This window comes from Dendropsophus ebraccatus, chromosome 4, assembly GCF_027789765.1.
Source record: "Dendropsophus ebraccatus isolate aDenEbr1 chromosome 4, aDenEbr1.pat, whole genome shotgun sequence".
In the NCBI taxonomy this organism is placed as follows: domain Eukaryota; kingdom Metazoa; phylum Chordata; class Amphibia; order Anura; family Hylidae; genus Dendropsophus; species Dendropsophus ebraccatus.
The window spans coordinates 124,736,929-124,757,606 of record NC_091457.1 but is presented as its reverse complement, the minus strand read 5'-3'; the positions used below and the strand labels follow the sequence as shown (position 1 = coordinate 124,757,606).

General features: G+C 42.5%; 1 protein-coding gene across 13 annotated transcripts in view; it reads right to left on the bottom strand.

Annotated features, from left to right (window-relative positions):
- Window positions 1-14,173: 14,173 nt before the first annotated feature.
- Window positions 14,174-20,678, bottom strand: part of CADPS (calcium dependent secretion activator) — a 372,569-nt gene continuing 366,064 nt past the window's right edge. For all 13 annotated transcript variants that reach the window (XM_069966947.1, XM_069966958.1, XM_069966959.1 and 10 more), the window contains one exon: window positions 14,174-15,368. In XM_069966947.1, the coding sequence (XP_069823048.1) occupies window positions 15,189-15,368 (180 nt within the window). In that variant the 3' untranslated portion in view covers window positions 14,174-15,188. The remainder of the gene's footprint in view (window positions 15,369-20,678) is intronic.

Here is a 20,678-nt window from a genome sequence, read left to right as displayed (position 1 = left end):
CACTGCCTTGATACTCATGTTCTGGTGGTCACTGCTGGTCTTAGTTTAGTTGCCAGGTGTGATGTGCCATACATCTAAGGGTACCACTACAGCCAGTCACTGGCCTCAGTGGTGATTGCAAGGGGCAGGGGAGGATGCATACAGAACCTCAGGGCCCTATTGCACCAACAGATATCTGACAGATTTTTGCAGCCAAACCCAGGACTGGATTTGAAAAGAGGAGAAATCTCAGTCTTTCCTTTATGACCTGTTTTCCGCTAATAGTCCATCCCTGGCTTTGGCTGCAAAAATCTGTGTGCGTAATAGGCCCCTTAGCTTTGTGTATAGCATAAAGTGCTATTACATTGCCCTGTTGAAAGGAGAAGTCTGGGGATTTAAAAAAATTGTCAGCTGACAGGGGCAGGGGGGAAACATAATAAACAATCATTACTTACCTTTCTATGTGCCCGCAAAAAGCTGTGTGACAAGCTCTGAGACCCTCACTGGAAAGCATTTTACACCGATTTTCGATGATTTCACGACTTGGAGGAAAATACCTTACCCGGCTTATTGCCTGCTCAGCCAATTACTGACTGGCTGAGCAGGCAGTCCATCACCTGGGGCGTGACGTCGGCAGTCAAGGACATCCTAGAGCCTGGCCAAGGTGCCGGACAGGCAATCTAGCTCTGCAAAGGCATGGGGGTTATGTAGTAATTGTTCTTTATGTTCCTCCCTGCCGTTTGAATTTTTTTTACGGACTTCTCCTTCAACCCTAAATGTATAAAGATATAGAGAGACGACCTACTTCCTGATTAGCAAAGCTGACAAGTGAACTGCAAGAAAAAGAAATATTTTCTAATGGTCAATTTTAAAACTTTAATCTTAAGATTTTGTTTCATGAAAAATAACATGAAAAATCACTACAAACAATCGGATTAAAATAGCATTGTGTTCTGGTGACCCATTCTCTTTAGTGGTTATAATATGAGCTATGTGTTATTTTTTTTCCCCTAACCAAATCAAATTTTTCATATCTTTCTGTTTAACTCAACGATTACCTACAGGGTACATAATTATTACTAAATTAAAGGATCACCCCCCAAAAATGTGGCACACTCGGTACTGTGTCACTTCATTGCATTCAACCCACTTGTTTCCAATAACTGCTTGAGATATAACAAAGCCGATTTCTGGACCTTGGCCATTATTTATAAGTTGTTTTGCCAAACATAAATAGTAATCAGTTTCAAGTTAATCAGATATCCGACAAAATGTCTCGTTACAACAGTTTATTCTGAATTGCCGGGTCACATGCGGTCACATGAGTCGGCTGAAGTGGATTCCCAGGGAAAAATTCACAGATACTCTCGGATAGGCAGCCTTTTCTTAACCACTCTCCATTCTAGAACAACTAAGCTTTCTTTGTAGACTTGAATCATGTTGGCTGTTACCACAAGTTAATCATACCAATTAATGCAATCGCCACATACGCCTGGCTATGCCTAATTAAATGAAACAAAAGGATCGTACAAATACATCAACACTTGGCCAGGTCTGTTGCCATGATCCAAAACGGAGCCCTCGGAAATGTGAAGGTTCAGAAATAAAGTCAGTAGAAATGGAACAGCAGAACATGAAGCTTTATTACACCAAACACAATTTATCATACAACGTGTTGATTGAAGGAGTTCCCTGGTTAGACAATGCCATTTCAATAACCCTGTTCTGAATTATTTTAGAGGGGTGACCCTTATCGCTTAGCTTTCTAGCAGGGCTAGAAAAAATGACCCCTTCTCTCTCTGGAGGACCCAGAAAATAAGTATATTTCAGTAAATAGTTTGTAACACTCAATCTCCCCTGTTTAGGTGCTGCAGGAAAATGTGACAGCAGATTTCTGCTATACCTCAGGGTATATTCACATAGACAGTGAGCGCATGGTCATACGAAAACCATGACAATTTCCCTGTAAAAAAAGCGGGGGGGGGGGGGAAGCCAAAAACTTTTTTCTGAGTTCTTCTCTAAAGTCTCCATTGTATTCAGTGTAAGCTTTGGCATAGCCCCTAACTACTTTTATATTCATGCAACTGTTGTCTGGTGGTCCTGATCCAGTCTGCATTGAGGGTCCTATTAGACAAAGCAATTTTTAACGATTAACGACTAACGATATCAAACGAGATTGTTTATCGCTAACCTGAAATCATTCACCCTATTATACAGAATGATAGTCGTTAGTTTCGATCGTTACTATGATCGTTCCTTCTTTTGCTGCGATCAGATGGAGTAATTACACTAAAGTATTAAGTGAACGAATGCGGAACTACAGTGAACACATGTGGAATTACAGCGAACAATTAGCAAACGATTAACGATGATATTTGGGTCACATCTAAATCAAAGATCAACGACACACCAACAATATTTCGATAGTTGCCTGCAATTACACGCTATAACGATTTTCCGCTTAATAAGACTAGCTTCTTCTGGATACTACATCTAGTACCGGATGTTCTTCACTCCTCTACTCCTTTGTTTGTGTTTTTCATCTGGTACTTTTTGTTCTACAGTCCTTTGTCCATGTCTTAGTCCTGCTCCAGCGTCAATGTTCTGGTTTCTGTCTTGTTGTCGATGTTCCTGGTCCTGCAACATCATTTGTGTTTTTGGGGTTCACACTCCTTGTCTGTCCTGCTCCATGCTTTTCACCTGATTAGGTGTCTCATGTGTCATCAATGTTGTATCTGGATGCCAACTGGTCATTCTGGGGCTGCAGTCTGGGTTTACTCTCTCTTAGGTACTCCTGCATTTGTAGTAACTGTCAGATAAACATTCATTCAGCCGATTTATCCTTCTGAGAACAATAGAGTCGATTGTTGACAATCCATGACGTCTGACCCTTATCTCCACTATCTGTCGGTGGAGAGTTTGGAGGCCCCTATACACCTTATACTGTAGGCTGAATCCTTTTTAACTATCAACAAATTTGATTTTTTTATGTAAATATTTATTTTAAACATGAGTTTCCACATATAAGAGACTGGTTGGTTGGAATTCAATTCTATCAATGTGTAAATTTTTTCCACTTTGTACTTAAAACTTCTCCCAATGAAAGCAAAATAGAATGTGATACGATTGAGAGCATTAGCCTGCTGGTAAAAGATCTTTTAGGGGGGAAAAAAAACTCCTCCCCCCCCCCCCCCAACAACAAGAAGTATATATGTCACTAAGAGAAAACCACTGTGTATAGCCACTGGCAAATTTAACATGTCATTAACATGTCTCATGTATCTGTGTCTGAGAAGCTAAATGTACCTGCTATTTACAATTAGTGCAATAAAATAATGCTCCTAGGTATTACAGTTCCCAGAATTAGTCTAACCTCAGCAGGATTTCGATACAATGTGAATAGATTCTTATCTTCCTTTTCCGTCACATCTTTAATTGTTGTGAAGGTGTTCTTTGAGAAACTTTATTAAGATTCCATGGTTGTGTTAGAAAAATAAGGGGGTAAACTTATCAAGGGCCTTGCGTCTATTTTTAGGTGAATAATTGGATTTTTTTACCCAGTTGAGTATTTTTTAGATGCAACTTTTGTTTTAAATCTGCCTGTTTTGAGTATTCACCCCAAAATTTGCATAATCTGGGATTTGCACCCAATTTATCACTTGCAAATTTTTTAAAAGTCGCAAAAATTGGTTCAGGCCTTTGTCTGGTCAGTACAAGGTGAATATGTTTGTGACCTTTTTTTGCGACTTTTTACTTAGACGCATTTACTATGAGAGTGCAACTTTCCCATGAATTACACACAATATATTGGAACAAAATAAACACCAACTTACATTAGAATAGTGGCATACATTATAATCCTTAGTAAATGTCCACATGCACAACCAAAAACTGCCACTCTGAAGATAGCAAATAGGGACACACCATGACCAACAATTTCACGTGACCACAGCCTGATCCAAGATTTTCTTGTGATTGTCAGGTTGTGGTTACTACAACTTGTTGGTCAAGGTGCAACCCTATTATCTTCGGTGTGAATCCAGTCCATAGACTGCAGCATGACAATTTTTGGTTGTGCGACCCCTGCCATGGGCAAAATTGCCACGTATCCCCAGCCTAAAAGGACAAGAGTTGTCACCTAAGCCAAGCTTTGACTTTTTAGCATTGATATTGCTCTCCTAGAAATGTCTTGTCTTCTGGTTGGTCTTTAGAGTTCTCAGCAGCATGCTCAAAACGTTTGTTGTTGTATCCAACTAGACTGCTTTCTATCCCCATTTCTTCTAAGCAAAACTGACTTTTCAATGATTGGATGCCTCTCATAAGCCCAGAAAACATAACCTCATTTTTATTATTTGGGCCACCTATGGGAACAAACATGCTGATTCCAAATCTGTCTTCAGTTTTGCTCTAGAACATCACTTTTTTGTAATTTTATGAAGAACTTTAACATGGTATTATCTGATGCCTACTTACAAGCCAACTAAACATGTTTATTAACGTCAAGTTACATCTAATCACTAAATATACCGTGATTTCATAAATCCTACAGATGATTCCAGCAGAAGTCCGCAAGCATGGCAGGGCTCTCATACTTTCCCTTGTATCGGTTTTCAATTCTAGAAATGCTCTGGAGAAATTACTCACCACATTTATCACTGACATCTCCATTCTCTGGGAAAAAGGAAAGATGAGAATGGAGGAAGTGGAGCTTAAGGGACATGGACCTGTAGACCACAATGACCTGGACAGCTACATAATGTAAGTCTATGGGTCTGGATGCAAAATTGAGAGAGAAACAGTCAGACCCCGACCAATCAAAAATTGAGGGTTTAAAGTCAATTTAGTTTATTGGGTTCCGTTGGTGTCTGTTGTCCAGTGGGTCAGTCGGCTGCATTTTTAAAAAAAAATTCTTCTGCAACATTGGTGGAGATAAGTAGAAAAATGGAGCCTCTGATGCAAACATAGCCTTAAAAACACATGTTTGCTTGTCCTACAGTAGTATGACACTGTCCCTATTTGATCATTACTACATAGAACACCTCATCAGATAAGGGACTAGGTTTCCAATTCTGGCGATCAGTAGGCATCATAACAGTCTACTCTTCATTGTAAACTTTCTCAAGTTTCCTGTGCATTTTATTTGGTTGATATGAAGAACATCTCATTTTAGAGTTGTTGTCCGGGAACATCATGTTAGCTGATGTTGTGAAAATGATGACAGTGGAGGACATCGGACGGCCTGGGAATCAACAATTGTGGCGGAGCGTAACAGATAAGTTTGGGGAAGAAGTATAGACAATTAAAGTAGCTGTGTATAGAAGACAACTCCTCTAAGAGAAAAATCTAAGCATCAGAGGGGAATGTGTAATTAAAAATCTCAGATATTGTGCCTCATTTGTTCCCAATGTGTCAATTTTAAGCCGTTATACTGTAGGTAGTGTCAGGAAGGTTTTTTACAGGACAAAACTAAAACCGAACCATCCTGCCCCACTAGAAGTGGCTGGTTTTTAGTATAGAAAGCCTGTAAAAAAAATTATGGTTTGCTTAAGAAGGCCATGTTCACACATCGTGAAACACCGGCAGTTCTGTGACCTGGCAGTACCGGCCAGATGATCCTCATTTGTGCTGAATTGGGATGCGGGCGCATCTATGTGCGCCCGCATCCCAATTCACCATTGAACACAATGGAGAGTGTGGCCAGAGCTGCGCACTCCATTGTGCGACCTGTCAGGGATGTGCGGGCACTATTCAATGAACAGCAGCCACACAAAATAGACATGTCAGGTTTTTTTGTACGGCCACTAGGGATCCCTGCCAGAGTGTATCTAGTCCGGGATTCGCCCAGAATGCAATGCACGTAAGCTGTGTATTAATCATGGCTGTTGTTGCACGTCGGCAACAACGGCCGTGATTAATACACAACTTACGTTGTGTGAACATAGCCTAAATCTGTTGATTGTGGCAGGTTTTAAAGGAAACACCCACAACGCAGCCACTTGGCTGTTTTTTGAAAAAAAAAAAAGATTTTTACACTTTTTGGGAAAAATTGTGTTGCACACTAAACTGACAGAGAAAATTGACAAAATCCTGATTTTGATGTCCGGAATACATTAGTAAAACAGCCCCTTAGTTCCTGTGTGGTTGACTGTTCTTCATATGACAACATCTTATTCTTTTTTAAGTCCCTATGTACTTTATACTCTGTGATACATCCCTCCTCCCCCTGCTGTTTGACAGATATTACACTCAATGCCTATATAAGATCTTCTTCTTCTATGTATCTATGCACGGCATGATTCACTTTAACAGCATAAAATGCATAAAATGTGTCAAAACAAGTTTGGCGTTCAGTGTTATTTTGGTAGATTTCTCTGCTCCAAAGGCTGTTTTATGTTGTAATATTGAATATATTAAAATAATATCAAATAAAACTTCATTGCATACATACTATATCTGACATAAAGTTGAAACCTGTCCAATGAAATTCTATTTAAGCCTTTTCCTTTTCAGGGTTTCCTCTGAGAAGCTGTAGATAAGAAGCATTTGCAAAGGGATACACAGGACTGGTATGAGGAGAAGACATGGTACTTCTATACTGGTATTTCCATAACCTCAGTTGCATGTAGGTGGATGAACTTTTAGTAGTTTTATTTTGTAAGGTTTGAATTTATTAGAGATTATTAGAAATGTAATACTTGTAAATGTAATCGAGTAGCTATTCGCTCGAATATTGCACTACTCAAAAGATTTATTTTCGATCCAGTATCCGTTTAAAAATTTGAATCTAAACAAATTCATAGCCTGTTGGGGACTATAATGGAATAGATGGGATCCCCTTCCTGTCTATTCCATTATAGCAGGAAATAAATTAACTATTTAATTAAAACAGCAAAAGTTTGTTCTAATTTTGCTATTGTAAACAAAAATATCAATATTAGAACAAAAAATTGCTATTTTAAGTACTTAGAAACTGTTACAGGGAGCGGTATTTAGCGGTATTAGCAGTATCCCGACATTAATACTGCTCCCTGTAATAGTCTATGTTTAATTAAAACAACTAATTTTTAATCTAATATTGATATTTTTCATTTAGGAGAGCAAAAGTGCAAAAAAAAAATACTGTAAAAAAAATAAAAAATAAAAATGATATATATATATATATATATATAGAGAGAGAGAGAGAGAAAGAGAGAGAAAGAGAGAGAGTGTATTTAACTAAAACAGATTTTTTTTTTGTTTCAGTTTTGCTATTATAAATGAAAAATATCAGTATTAGAGTTGTATTACTGCCAGGGACCGCTAATACCGCTAACTGTGATAGTGGTGTAACACTGCTTCCCTGCTTTCCAGTTGCATTCCAGAGGTGTTTGCATCATTTTCTAAAGGTGTCATTATGGACTTGGTGACCTCCAAGTGGTCGAAGTTAGGTTTCTAAGAAACAAGCATTTTTCCCATTGACCTTAATGGGATTCAATATTCGATCAAATAGTCGAGCATCACAGTCTATTCAAATCTAATTTTGAGCTTTCAAATATTTTACTACTTGCTCAACTCTAGAATTTATTTATACATATTTATACATACAAGGGTAAAGGGTAAAGGTTGAGGAGGATGGGATTTGGACCTCATTTTAGGTTCTTTTTGCCAAAAAATTGGAGCATAAGTGGGATAATAGACAACTGTATTGTTAATTTACACATGATGGAAATACGGCAGATTTGTAACTAAGATTTGCAGATTTAGATCTAAGCCAGACATATACATGCAATAGCAGTTAGTCAAATATGGTAAATGGCTAGTTCCCCCGACTTCTTCACACTCTAGGACAGGGGTATTCAACAACTTAAAGTGAAGGGCCACTTACCAGGGTCTATTGTCAGTTGAAGGTCTGAGCTGAACATCAGTAGTAAACGTGTTTTGTTAACTTTTCACAAACATTGTTGAACTATTTACATACACTTGCTTATTAGCGGGAAACTGGCATTTTTCCTCTATCACCAGCCCTTTGAAATTAGGTACAATGGGGGTGACTGCCCCAGTAGTTTATAGCCCCCTGTGCGCTCTCCCCCTGTAGTATATAGTCCCCCTGTGCGCTCTCCCCCAGTATTATGTATCCCCCCTTTGCGCTCTCCCCCAGTAGTATATAGCCCCCCTGTGCGCTCTCCCCCAGTAGTATATAGCTTCAATTTGCGCTCTCCCCCAGTGGTATATAGCCCCCGTGTATTATATAGCCCCTCAGTGCGCTCTCTTCCTGTAGTATATAACCCCCCTGTGTGCTCTTCCCCTGTAGTATATAGCCCCCTGTGCACTCTCTCCAGTAGTATATAGCCCCCCCCTGTGCTCTCCCCCCCAAAAGGATATAGCCCCCCTGTGCGCTCTCCCCAGTAGGATATAGCCCCCCTGTGTGCTCTCCCCCAGTAGAATTTAGCCCACCTGTAGTATATAGCCCCCCAGTGCGCTCTCCCCCTGTAGTATATAACCTCCCTGTGCGCTCTCCCTGAGTAGTATATATCCCCCCGTGCGCTCTTCCCCAGTAGTATTTAGCCCTCCAGTAGTATATAGCCCTCCTGTGTGCTCTCCCCCAGTAGTATACATCCTCTGTGTGCTCTCCCCCAGTAGTATATAGACCCCCTGTGTGCTCTCCCCCAGTAGTATATAGCCTCCCTGTGTGCCCTTCCCCAGTAATATATAGCTCCCCTGTGTTCTCTCCACAGTAGTATACAGCCTCCTGTAGTATATAGCCCCCCTGTGTGCTCTCCCCCAGTAGTATACAGCCCCCCGTGCTCTCTCCCCCAGTAGTATGCAGCCCCCTGTGCGCTCTCCACCAGTAGTTTATAGCCCCCCTGTGCGCTCTCCCCAAGAAGTAAATAGCCCCCCTGTGCTCTCTCCCCAGTAGTATATAGCCCCTCTTTGCGCTCTCCGCCAGTGGTATATAGCCCCCCTGTAGTATATAGCCCCCCAGTGCGCTCTCCCCCTGTAGTATATAGCATCCTGTGCACTCTTCCCAGTAGTATATAGCCCCCCTGTGCGCTCTCCCCCAGTAGTATATAGCCCCACTGTGCGCTCTCCCCCAGTAGTATATAGTCCCCTGTAGTATATAGCCCCTCAGTGTGCTCTCCCCCTGTAGTATATAACCCCCCAGTAAGCTCTTCCCCAGTAGTATATAGCCCCCCGTGCGCTCTCCCCAGTAGTATATAGCCGCCCTGTGTGCTCTCCCTCAGTAGTATACAGCCCCCCTGTGCGCTCTCCCACAGTAGTATATAGCCCCCCTGTGCGCTCTTCCCCAGTAGTATATAGCCCCCCTGTGCACTCTCCCCCTGTAGTATATAGCCCCCCTTGTGCGCTCTCCACCTGTAGTATATAGCCCCCTGTGTGCTCTCCCCCTGTAGTATATAACCTCCTGTGCGCTCTCCCCTGTAGTATATAGCTCCCCTGTGCGCTCTCCCCCTGTAGTATATAGCCCTCCCTGTGCACTTCCCCCTGTAGTATATAGCCCCCTGTGCGTTCTCCCCCTGTAGTATATAACCCCCCTGTTTGTTCTCCCCCAGTAGTATGTAGCCCCCCTGTGCACCATCCCCCTGTGGTATATAGCCCCCTGTGCGGTCTCCCCCTGTAGTATATAGCCCCCCTGTGTGCTCTTCCCCTGTAGTATATAGCCCCCCTGTGTGCTCTCCCCCTGTAGTATATAGCCCCCCGTGTGCTCTCCCCCTGTAGTATCTAGCCCCCGTGTGTGCTCTCCCCCTGTAGTATGTAGCCCCCTGTGTGCTCTCTTCCCCTCCCATGTAGCCCCCCTGTGTTCTCTCTCCCTGTAGTATCTAGCCCCCCTGTGTGCTCTCCCCCTGTAGTATATAGCACCCCTATGTGCTCTCTCTTCCCCTCCCATATAGCCCCCCTGTGCACTCTCCCCCTCCCATACAGCATGTGACTTTAAAAAACAAACAAACACTTACACTTGTGGCTGCTCTGCAGCGGTCACTAAAGGCCGCTTTCCCCTTGCCCTGGCGCCGTAACGTCACTCAAACGCCGACACCAGAAGGGGTGAGCGGCCTCTTGTGACCGCTGCGGACACAAAAGAGACTAACAGGAAGGGAGTTAATGGCTCTCTCTCTGTCAGTGCTGCCGCCGCACGGTAGGTATGAGCGCTCGTTACGAGTGCTCATAATTACTGTGCAGGGAGCAGAGCTGCAGCAGGGGTCCGGACAGCCGGCCTCCGCGGTCCGGGTTCGGACCGGGGTCTGCTAGTTGAGGACCCCAGCTCTAGGAAATATAACAAGATCCTCAACAGGGGACCCCTTGCTTTCAACTAAAACATTCCCTAATAGGTTGTCTTATATTGGAAAACCCTGTCTGTCAAATGCTTTTACATCACCAGGTAGAGTTTAGTAATGGGAGTGGATTATAATTTGGGCAGTTTGGGCGGCCGTCCGGGGCCTGGGGTTCTTGTGGGGCCCATGGCAAATCAAACTGCCCATATTATCATAAACTATGAAGTGTTAGTGCAGCACATTACTCAGGGGCCTGTGTCAACTTCATGGATTCCAAGGGAGACCCCAAAACACATGTGGTACATCACTTATATCATTGCATTCTGCAGAAATTTAGTCAGACTGCATATTAGGTGTTCTGAGACTTGCGCTATTAGGGGGCCTCTAAGGTTGGCAGTATTAGCGGTCCTCATATGTCACCACCACTAGGCTAGCTCTATTAGGGGGTCTTTCTCTGCCACCACTAGTCTAAGGCTGGCACTGACATATGTGTAGTGTATACACTTCTGGTATACAGTTCTGTATGCAACATATGCACTGTTGGTATATAGTCATGCATGCAATATGTTCACTGCTTGTATATAGTTATATTTTCAGCGGGGGGTGGGGGTGGGGAGCATCTCAGTTTTTGCATCAGGTAACAGAAAACATAGAATCAGTCCCATGAAGTTGGCTGCTTACTTGCATATATCTAAAAATGCAACCGGATCGGCTTACAACTAGAAAGTTAACATGTGAAGGTGCTTACAGCCCTTGCCTGGTACTGTTATTTTTAACACTACCTGAAGCAATTTTTTCGAGAAAGCAGTCAGGCAAAACTTTCAAGGAAGCAGTCAGGCAAAACTTTGCAAAACTTTACACCATGTTTGATAAATCTCCCTCATAGTATACACTCCGGCTGGGATTCTATCCAGCCGCACAAAAAACAGACATGTCAGTTTTCTGCGGCCGCTATTCATTAAATAGCGGCCGCACAAGATATGTCAGTTCACACGATGGAGTATGCGGCTCCGGCCCCACGCTCCATTGTGTGCAGAGGTAAATTGGGATGCGAGCGCACGCGGATGCAACAGCATCTGAATTCACCAGAAGTGATGATGATCTTCAGTAACAATGGCCGTTCTGTGACAAGGCCGGGTCACAGAATGGCCGGTGTTATACACCGTGTGAACCCGGCCTATTTATTGAAGCAAAGTGATTGTTATTTATGATGTTTGGAGGGTCATAGGTGTACTATACAGATGTTCCTTCCATATAGGGATATACATTTTAATATATTTCTTCTGATATTTGTAGATGTTTATATTTTTCAGAATTTCTGTAACAAAAGAGTATGCTTTTCTGAGAAAGTTCACCATATCCCAGTTTTGAAACTACCAAAAATCCATTTGTTTTGGGGGATTTTGTTCTGTTTTGTGTTTCTGCACTTCCTGGTTGAGCAGTTGTACACAGGACTACAGGTTCCATAATGCAATGCTTTCCCTCAGCTGTTCATCAGAGTTCCCCATCCTGCACATTCCCCGCCCAAATCTATTGCAGAACATCTAGGCTGGGTTCACACATTGCAGTTCATTGTGTTACTGAATTATTTGCAGTACTTTATCATTTCATTGTTGTCGCACCCACACAGCACGCTGTATTCTCTACCTGTAACACCACACAGCACACTGTATTCTCTACCTGTAACACCACACAGCACACTGTATTCTCTACCTGTAACACCACACAGCACGCTGTATTCTCTACCTGTAACACCACACAGCACGCTATATTCTCTACCTGTAACACCACACAGTACACTGTATTCTCTACCTGTAACACCATACAGCACGCTGTATTCTCTACCTGTAACACCACACAGCACGCTGTATTCTCTACCTGTAACACCACACAGTACGCTGTATTCTCTACCTGTAACACCACACGGCACACTGTATTCTCTACCTGTAACACCACACAGCACACTGTATTCTCTACCTCTAACACCACACAGTACGCTGTATTCTCTACCTGTAACACCACACAGCACACTGTATTCTCTACCTGTAACACCACACAGCGCTGTATTCTCTACCTGTAACACCACACAGCACGCTGTATTCTCTACCTGTAACACCACACAGTACGCTGTATTCTCTACCTGTAACACCACACGGCACACTGTATTCTCTACCTGTAACACCACACAGCACACTGTATTCTCTACCTGTAACACCACACAGCACACTGTATTCTCTACCTCTAACAACCACACAGCACACTGTATTCTCTACCTGTAACACCACACAGCACACTGTATTCTCTACCTGTAACACCACACAGCACACTGTATTCTCTACCTCTAACAACCACACAGCACGCTGTATTCTCTACCTGTAACACCAAACAGCATGCTGTATTCTCTACCTGTAACACCACACAGCACCCTGTATTCTCTACCTGTAACACCACACAGCACGCTGTATTCTCTACCTGTAACACCACACAGTACGCTGTATTCTCTACCTGTAACACCACACAGCAGGCTGTATTCTCTACCTGTAACACCACACAGAACACTGTATTCTCTACCTGTAACACCACACAGCACACTGTATTCTCTACCTGTAACACCAAACAGCAATCTGTATTCTCTACCTGTAACACCAAACAGCACGCTGTATTCTCTACCAGTGACACCACACAGTATGCTGTATTCTCTACTTGTAACGCCACACAGCACGCTGTATTCTCTACCTGTAACACCACACTGCACACTGTATTCTCTATCTGTGACACCACACAGCACACTGTATTCTCTACCTGTAACACCACACAGCACACTGTATTCACTACCTGTAACACCACACAGCACACTGTATTCTCTACCTGTAACACCACACAGCACACTGTATTCTCTACCTGTAACACCACACAGCACGCTGTATTCTCTACCTGTAACACCACACAGCACTGTATTCTCTATCTGTAACACCACACAGCACACTGTATTCTCTACCAGTGACACCACACAGTATGCTGTATTCTCTACCTGTAACGCTGATATTGTAATAAAGTAAATAACTTTTTGAATTTTTTTTTCTTTTCATTTCCACGCACATATTATGATCAAGCATCTTTTATCTTTGAAGTTAAGCCCCACAATAAGGCTCTGATCCTCTCTGCCATTTAGAGTCATTTACTTGTGTTACTGCATCATTTTTGTGAATATGCTGCAGTACTGCAATGACACTCCAACATGTGTGAACACAGCCCTAATTTCACTGCAAACTTCTGTACAATCAGAGAAATCAGTGCAACACCTGCTTCTGGCCGGTCAGAGATGGATAATCACTCAGGGGATTGGGGGATCCAGCCAAGCATCCTGGGAGATCAAGCCCTGCCCCCTGTCTGCATCATCAGCCTGATCTCAGCAGACACACACAATGTGAGACAGAGGCATGGAGGATTTGTCTCCTAGGGGGGATAGCAGAAGGAGTAAGAGACAATGTGGATTTGCACAGGGGCCATTTCTTTCACTTCCTGGATTTCTATCAGCTACCAGTGTGGCAGAACCGTACAGATACAGTAATTCATTGTATAGACACATCTATATAACTTTTAATGTACTTTTAATAGAAAACAAGTTTTTCTTATCCGGAGTTCCCCTTTAAAGTCATCTTGAGCCTTATCAGGTTACACTTAAATCAGTCTATAAATTCAGCAATATCCATAACCATGCTCACTTTCCTTTATCATGTTCCATTAGAGAACTGTACAAAGGATAGAATCAAGATTAGGAAAGCAAAATGATATCCATTCTTCTCCTTTAGAGACAACGTCCATGGGCAGCAAGCCCCACAGAATGACCATCTTGTTCCTTGGTTGGTTACCTATCTGGTCCTGAATGTAACCAGATCCCAATAAGTGATTACACCACACTTAGGACATCTGAATAGTTATTTATTGAGAAGCCACAGTCCTTACACTTTTACAACTGTAGGCTTTTGTAAGGCAAAAGCAAGATGGATCCACTATTTTACACAGATAAAAAGCTTCTTGAGGGACCCCGGTGACATGCAGTTACTGGTCAAAATGCAATGTACATGGCAGATATAAAAACAATTGTGAACACAAAATTATGTAAATTAAGGTTACAATCTACGGAAATAAGTATTGTATATTCTTATAAACACAGTTTATAGTCTAAGTCTGTTATTAAAGTTGTCTTTTTGTAATTTTTTTTTTTTAGCTTTTTTTATACATACACTTTTATTAAAACCTAAACAAAATGTAACATTTAAAGAGACATTAACATAAAATAGTTTTTTTTTCTTCTCTTCTTTTTCAGCAGTAGCTTGTTCGGTTGTCTCATATCTAGAACGAGTTGTGGTTTTGGAATACTAATCCGCCGATATGTAACCTCTTGGTAACTAACAGAATGTTCAAGTAAAAGTGTATGACTTAGAGTTTTGGATGTGATAAACCTTGGGTTTTAATGACATCACCATAGATAAACCTCATTGGGTGTAGCCTCTTTCTCTTTTGGAAACAAAGCCTCTATTAGTTCATTCATTTGAGCGGATGGCATCCACGCAACAGAAATGACGTTACTATTCACTCATAGGCACAATAATTTACCATCAACGTATATACATTACAGGAATGAAGCATTGGATATTTTTGCTGAAAACAGGGACATACCTAGCATGTTTCCTATATATTTCAATTAACAGTATTAAACAATGGTGCTCTATATTGCTTATGAACCTATAGATTTGAAGTTAGGAAACCCATGAACCAAATGTAGTGCGTTATTTTTGTTTGTTATCACACAGCTAGAATGACAATTGTATTGGTAAAATTGTTATGGGCATTTGGAGCGGACAGAAAATTCCCTAATGTGGCTAACAGACATGCACTGGGTACCGGGCTACATCCCATTGAGAATCTACAACCAGATATTTAATCGTCTTCTTCGTCTTCTTCATCGCTGTCTTTCATGGTTATGCCTTGGAGGCCTCCTCCTTCGCTGACGGAAGCTGTTGCCTCTTCCACCGTTAGCCGGTTTCGGATTGTATCATAGGTCTTGCTGTTTAATGTGGAGTCCAGAACACCTTGTAATCGGAAATCTCGGTAGGTTTTCTACAAGGAAAGACACAGATGTTATATGTCGGCTGATGTTATTTCATTTCGGTAGCTAGATGATGGTTGCAGCCCAATTAATGTGTACTTTCTAATACGCAATTAGTAGCTAATGACGATGGCTGATAGTAAATGAGGTGAAAATGAAGTTGATACGTCGATAGCGATGGCGATGTTTTAGATTTTTTTTTAAATCTTCACACCAATTTCACTGTAACAGTAGAAATTTTGACAGCTTTACACATGGCACAACTATAGCCCATTATATTCCCGATAGGCATAACTTATTAGTGACTTTTTTAATGAGGTGCTGATTCTGTGATCTTAACCCATGTGAGCCAAAACACCTTCACCAAATGTTGTGACAAGTGACAATTTCTAGGAATTGACAAGACTTATATACAAATAGCAAGATTTACGTCTCTATATAATTTACAATTTTCCAGTACAAAAAGTATGACATTACTTGAATAATTTGTTTGGGGGTGGGAGGAGTCTGTTTTGTAGGGAAAAAAACAAACTTTTTTGTGTAGTAAGCTATACTCCAAAGTTTCTTTTCTTTTCTTTTTTTTTTTACATGTACTATGTACTATATGCTGTAAGTAGAGATGAGCGAATATACAGTATATTCAGGTTTGTGAAACCCCGAATGCTCACCATTTAACAGTGGCTGAAGAAGATGGATGAAGCCCTAGGGTTGAATCTATCTCCCCCAGCCACCGGGAGGCAAATGCAGCATGCTTGAGGTTTCCGAAACCTGAAAATACTGTGGTTTCTCTCAATCTCATGTCTAGCTGGAAGTAATCTTGGACCAAGGATATGCTGTACTTGTCATATGAACGCATTAGAGGTATATTGGAAAGAGTATTCCAATCACAATTAATATAGTTATACTTGTAGGTCTAGTTAAGTTCAATATTTTAGCAATAACATTCATTTAGCAAATTGGCCTCCTTTTTCTGCTCGTTGTCTAGGTAAGTGACCACCGCTCTGCTGTAAAAGCAGTCAGACTGCCCAGAGAGAGAGAGAGAGAGAGAGAGAGAGAGAGAGCGAGAGCAAGCGCAGAGTGGTGGTTGGTAACCTAGACAAGGAGCTGTCAACAAGGGAGGGAAAGAGCAGTACAGTATATCAGGACAAGGAGGCAAGTTTGCAAAATGAATGTAATTGTAAACATTTTACTTGATGGACCCTACCAGTTTAACTATGTTAAACTTATGTTAGATGGGAATACGCCTTTAGAAAGGCATAATCGGGATTCAGTGTCTTGGTCTTTCTGAGGAAATCCCTCAGAAAAGTGACAACCAATATGGCTGCAAATTTTGTTGCCACAAAAATTGGCAACAATACAATGTTTGGCAAAACATTCTGATGTATCCAAATTTTGTTTATGCTTTCCATCATTCCTTCTAGAAGCTATAACTCCCAATGTTCTATCTACAGACTAATGCAGGATAATTTTTTTTATTCTAGCACAACATAGTATGGAAAACAGAAAAACATTTGTGACGCAGCTTTCTGGGACTTTGATTTTTACACGGTTTACTTTAAGAGAAAAATGATATATTATCGGTGTTGTGTGGTCAGTAGAATTACAATTAAACCAATGATAAACTTATGTTTAATTTCACTACATTTAAAAAGCGAAAACTCTATTCTGGTCTCTATTTATTTAATAGTTTTCTGTCTATGGGGCTGTATGAGCAGTGCCCTAGCGTTGGTGGAGGACGCAAAACTGTTCCCTTAGGCTATGTTCACACTACGTATATGTCCGGACGCATATTTTCGCGGCCGGACATATACGTGTTAAACTCCGGCCGGGAATTTACGCAAGTTGCGGCCGGCTACGTACGGACCGCGAACTTACGTCCGTAGTCTACTTACGCTTCCCGAGCGCCCTACGTAGCGATCTGACAGCAGTCTTTTACTTGAAAAGCTTCGCTTAGCCCCGGACACCCCACAGAACCTTTTGGAACGGCACAAAAAGCTTGCAAAATGAAGAAATCACCACTACGTATGGGACCGCACGTTACGCTACGGGCGTAAGTTACGGCATTTTCGTCCTCAAACAATGGTCTGGTTCACTTTTTACGGCGCCGCGTACGATCCGGGCGTAAGTTCGTACGTAGTGTGAACTGTGCAGCCGTACATCGTATACTTTCCATTGTACGTAAACTACGTAAATCTCCGGCCGCTTATTCACGGAACACGCTACGTCCGGAGACTTACGTAGTGTGAACATAGCCTAAGGCCCCGTTCCCACTGAGCAAAGCTAGCGGAATTCCGCGACGGAATTGTCCGCCGCGGAATGCCGTTAGCCTCCCGCTCATAATGGGAGTCTATGGGAGGCGCGCGCTGCTGCTCTGTACGCGCTGAAGAATGAACATGTTCATTCTTCAGCGCGGACAGGGCAGGAGCGCGCGCCTCCCATAGAGTCCCATTATGAGCGGGAAGCTAACGGCATTCCGCGGCGGACAATTCCGTCGCGGAATTCCGCTACCTTTGCTCAGTGGGAACGGAGCCTAAGGATGTAAAGTGTGTGATAATGCGCACAATGTACTAATCACCATTCACTACTGCATACGCAGGGAATCTGGAGGTAAATCCCTGCTCCAGTACATATACTTTGTAACATACAACGAAAGTGGACTTCCCACTACTGTATATTAGAGCAGCACACATCTTAAAGCGAATGTACCACTAGGTAGATCGCTATGGGCTTTTTCTTTTTACATGAATGGATCAGCACCAGTGTGGGAATGCTGATGCCATGGTAATTTTTTTGAACTGCTGTCCAGTTCCCGCGCACAGCAATGGTCTATACCCGAGCACGGGCCAGGCATGAAGCACTGGGGGTGGGCCCACTGGTCCCCAGTGTGATGAAGCCTCCTCCATTACAGAGGGGAGGGGAGATCTTCATACTGGGGGCCGGGTGGCGCACGCCCAGTGCTTCATGTTTGGCTGTGCTCGGTAACCGTGCACTCCATGTGCGGTAATCGGCCAGTGCGTCAAAAAAAGGACCACAGTACCTGGGCCAGCGCCGATCCATTCATGTAAAAAGTGATGTACCTGGTGGTACATTCATTTTAGGCTGTGGACCTGCGCTGCTACAGCACAAACCACAGCAGAATGAAGAATACCTGGCCTCAACACAGCAACTGAGGGAAGGGGAGTGGGATTTTTTGGGATGTCTTTTGCAAACAGCGGTTGTTATTTTTAGTTGTTCACACACAGTTTTTCTATTTTCACCGTCCTTTCAACGTTTTTACTATTAAATTCAATGGACTTTTCAATTAAAGACAAATCCAAAGGCCAATTAGTCCACCTAAACTAGAATAATGTACCAACAGCCGTCACTGCACTGACGGGGGGGCCAAACAGCAAATTGCCGAATGTAATTTTAATCTCAAAATGACGGACGTTATTTTAAACAGAGAGGTAAAAATGTTGGGTGAACATAGCCTATACAGCGTTGGCTTGCTGGCAACTGCTTACTGCTACAGGGATTTCAATCAGACGTGGAAAGGTTTGGCACACACATTACCAAATGTTAGTGTATCTTGTGCCAAGACCTTATACTTCAGCCTGGGAATTCATTTTAATGTATTTTGGAATTATGTCTTCTTTTTGCAAAAAAAGACTACTAAAATAAAAAAATAAAAATACTTCAGCCTGGGAAACACTGTGACAGTCAGCAAAGACAATGCTCGAGGGGAATGTATGTTTGTTTCTTGTCCCCCCTCCTCTTTATTCTAACCTTTTTTTTTAATAAAAGGGTTAATGATTGGTTCGGAGGATTTTAATTTAGTAAAGTTTTTTGTATATGTGTTTTTATCTTACTTGTTACAATAGTGGTAAAAGGAAGAGGTTGGTGGGATTCATCTGGCGCACCAACCTCTTCCTTTTACTACTATTGTGATTGACACCGAGGATCCACTTTGGAGAATCGGAAGGTGGAAGGCAGCATCCCCCGTTGATCCAAAGCACTTATTAGTCGTGCCTAACTGTGTACGACCCACTCAGGTGAGCGTGCATTTGCTCACATATGCATGTTTCTCCAAAGTGTGTTTTGACCTGCAAATGCAGCGCCGTTTTTTGTTTCTCTTTTCATATACATTTATCTTACATGTGGTTTAGTAGTTGACGTCCATTACTAAGCTGAGGCTTCCAGTAAACCCATAAAATGGCTACCACTACCCGCCCCCCTTATTATCCCAGTACCCACCACCATAGCGGTACTGGGAAGAGCCAGGTACCAGCAGTAACCACCATCCAAAATGGTATTGTAACAGGCTGTTATTACTTAAGTTTGTAACCATCTCATTTTGGAAAATTAGGGGACCACAATAGTAATGGGTGCTCCCTAACAGATGGTGTCCACTACTAGGCCACATGTAAGGAAGAAAACACAAACCAGTTTAAAAGAAAGCATTATTTAAATAAACCTCTAAAGACCCTTAATAACCATTTTATGAAATAAAAAAAAAATTACCTTCTTCCAGTAATAAAAGGTTATAATAAAGAAAAAAGCACACTTCTACAGAGCTGAGTGTACTGCACCCAACTCTCGGAATTCAGCCTTCACCAAAAGTACAGTACAGCAAGCCTTCACTGCTGTATAGAGTATTGGCTTGCTGCCAACTGATTACTGCCACTGCTAAGGGTAGGAAAAAGGGGAGGAATGTGAAAAGTGCAAAGCCTATAAGATTTGCTTTGCAGATTTTGCGGAGATAAGTTATGGCTGCAAAAAGTGTTCATGACAGTCAAGCACGAAAAGAGAACAACTCCAAGATGGCGTCCCCTTTGAGACACTGGATGTATTGCAGTGTAACATATCCTTTCTGCAAAGCCTGTGTAGGGCTGGCGTCTCCAATACATGGGTACAGTATGGTGTTATTATCCAGTCACTACAGTAGTAATATGTTGTTAGTGTGTGGAGGTATTATTCTTTTTTTTTTTTTATAATCTTGTGTGCCTCACTGTATGCATCATCATACAAGTGAATGCCCCCCTTCCCCGTGTGCCCCCCACCCCGGAAGTGTGGTGCATTATACTCAACGACCCTGGCTGCTATCTTGGGTCGATGACGTCATCTTCGGGAGGCCAGCCGAACTGCTCCAGCTGTCCCTCATGCCGGCCCCCCTCTGCCACGTCATCAGCTGCTCAGCCACGATTGGCTAATCATAAATGTGCTCAGCCAATCGCGGCTGAGCAGCTCATGACGCAGCAGAGGGGGGTCGGCATGAGGGGTGGCTGGAGCGCTCCAGCCGGCCTCCCAAAGATGCGTCGTCGACCCAAGATGCCGGCCGGGGT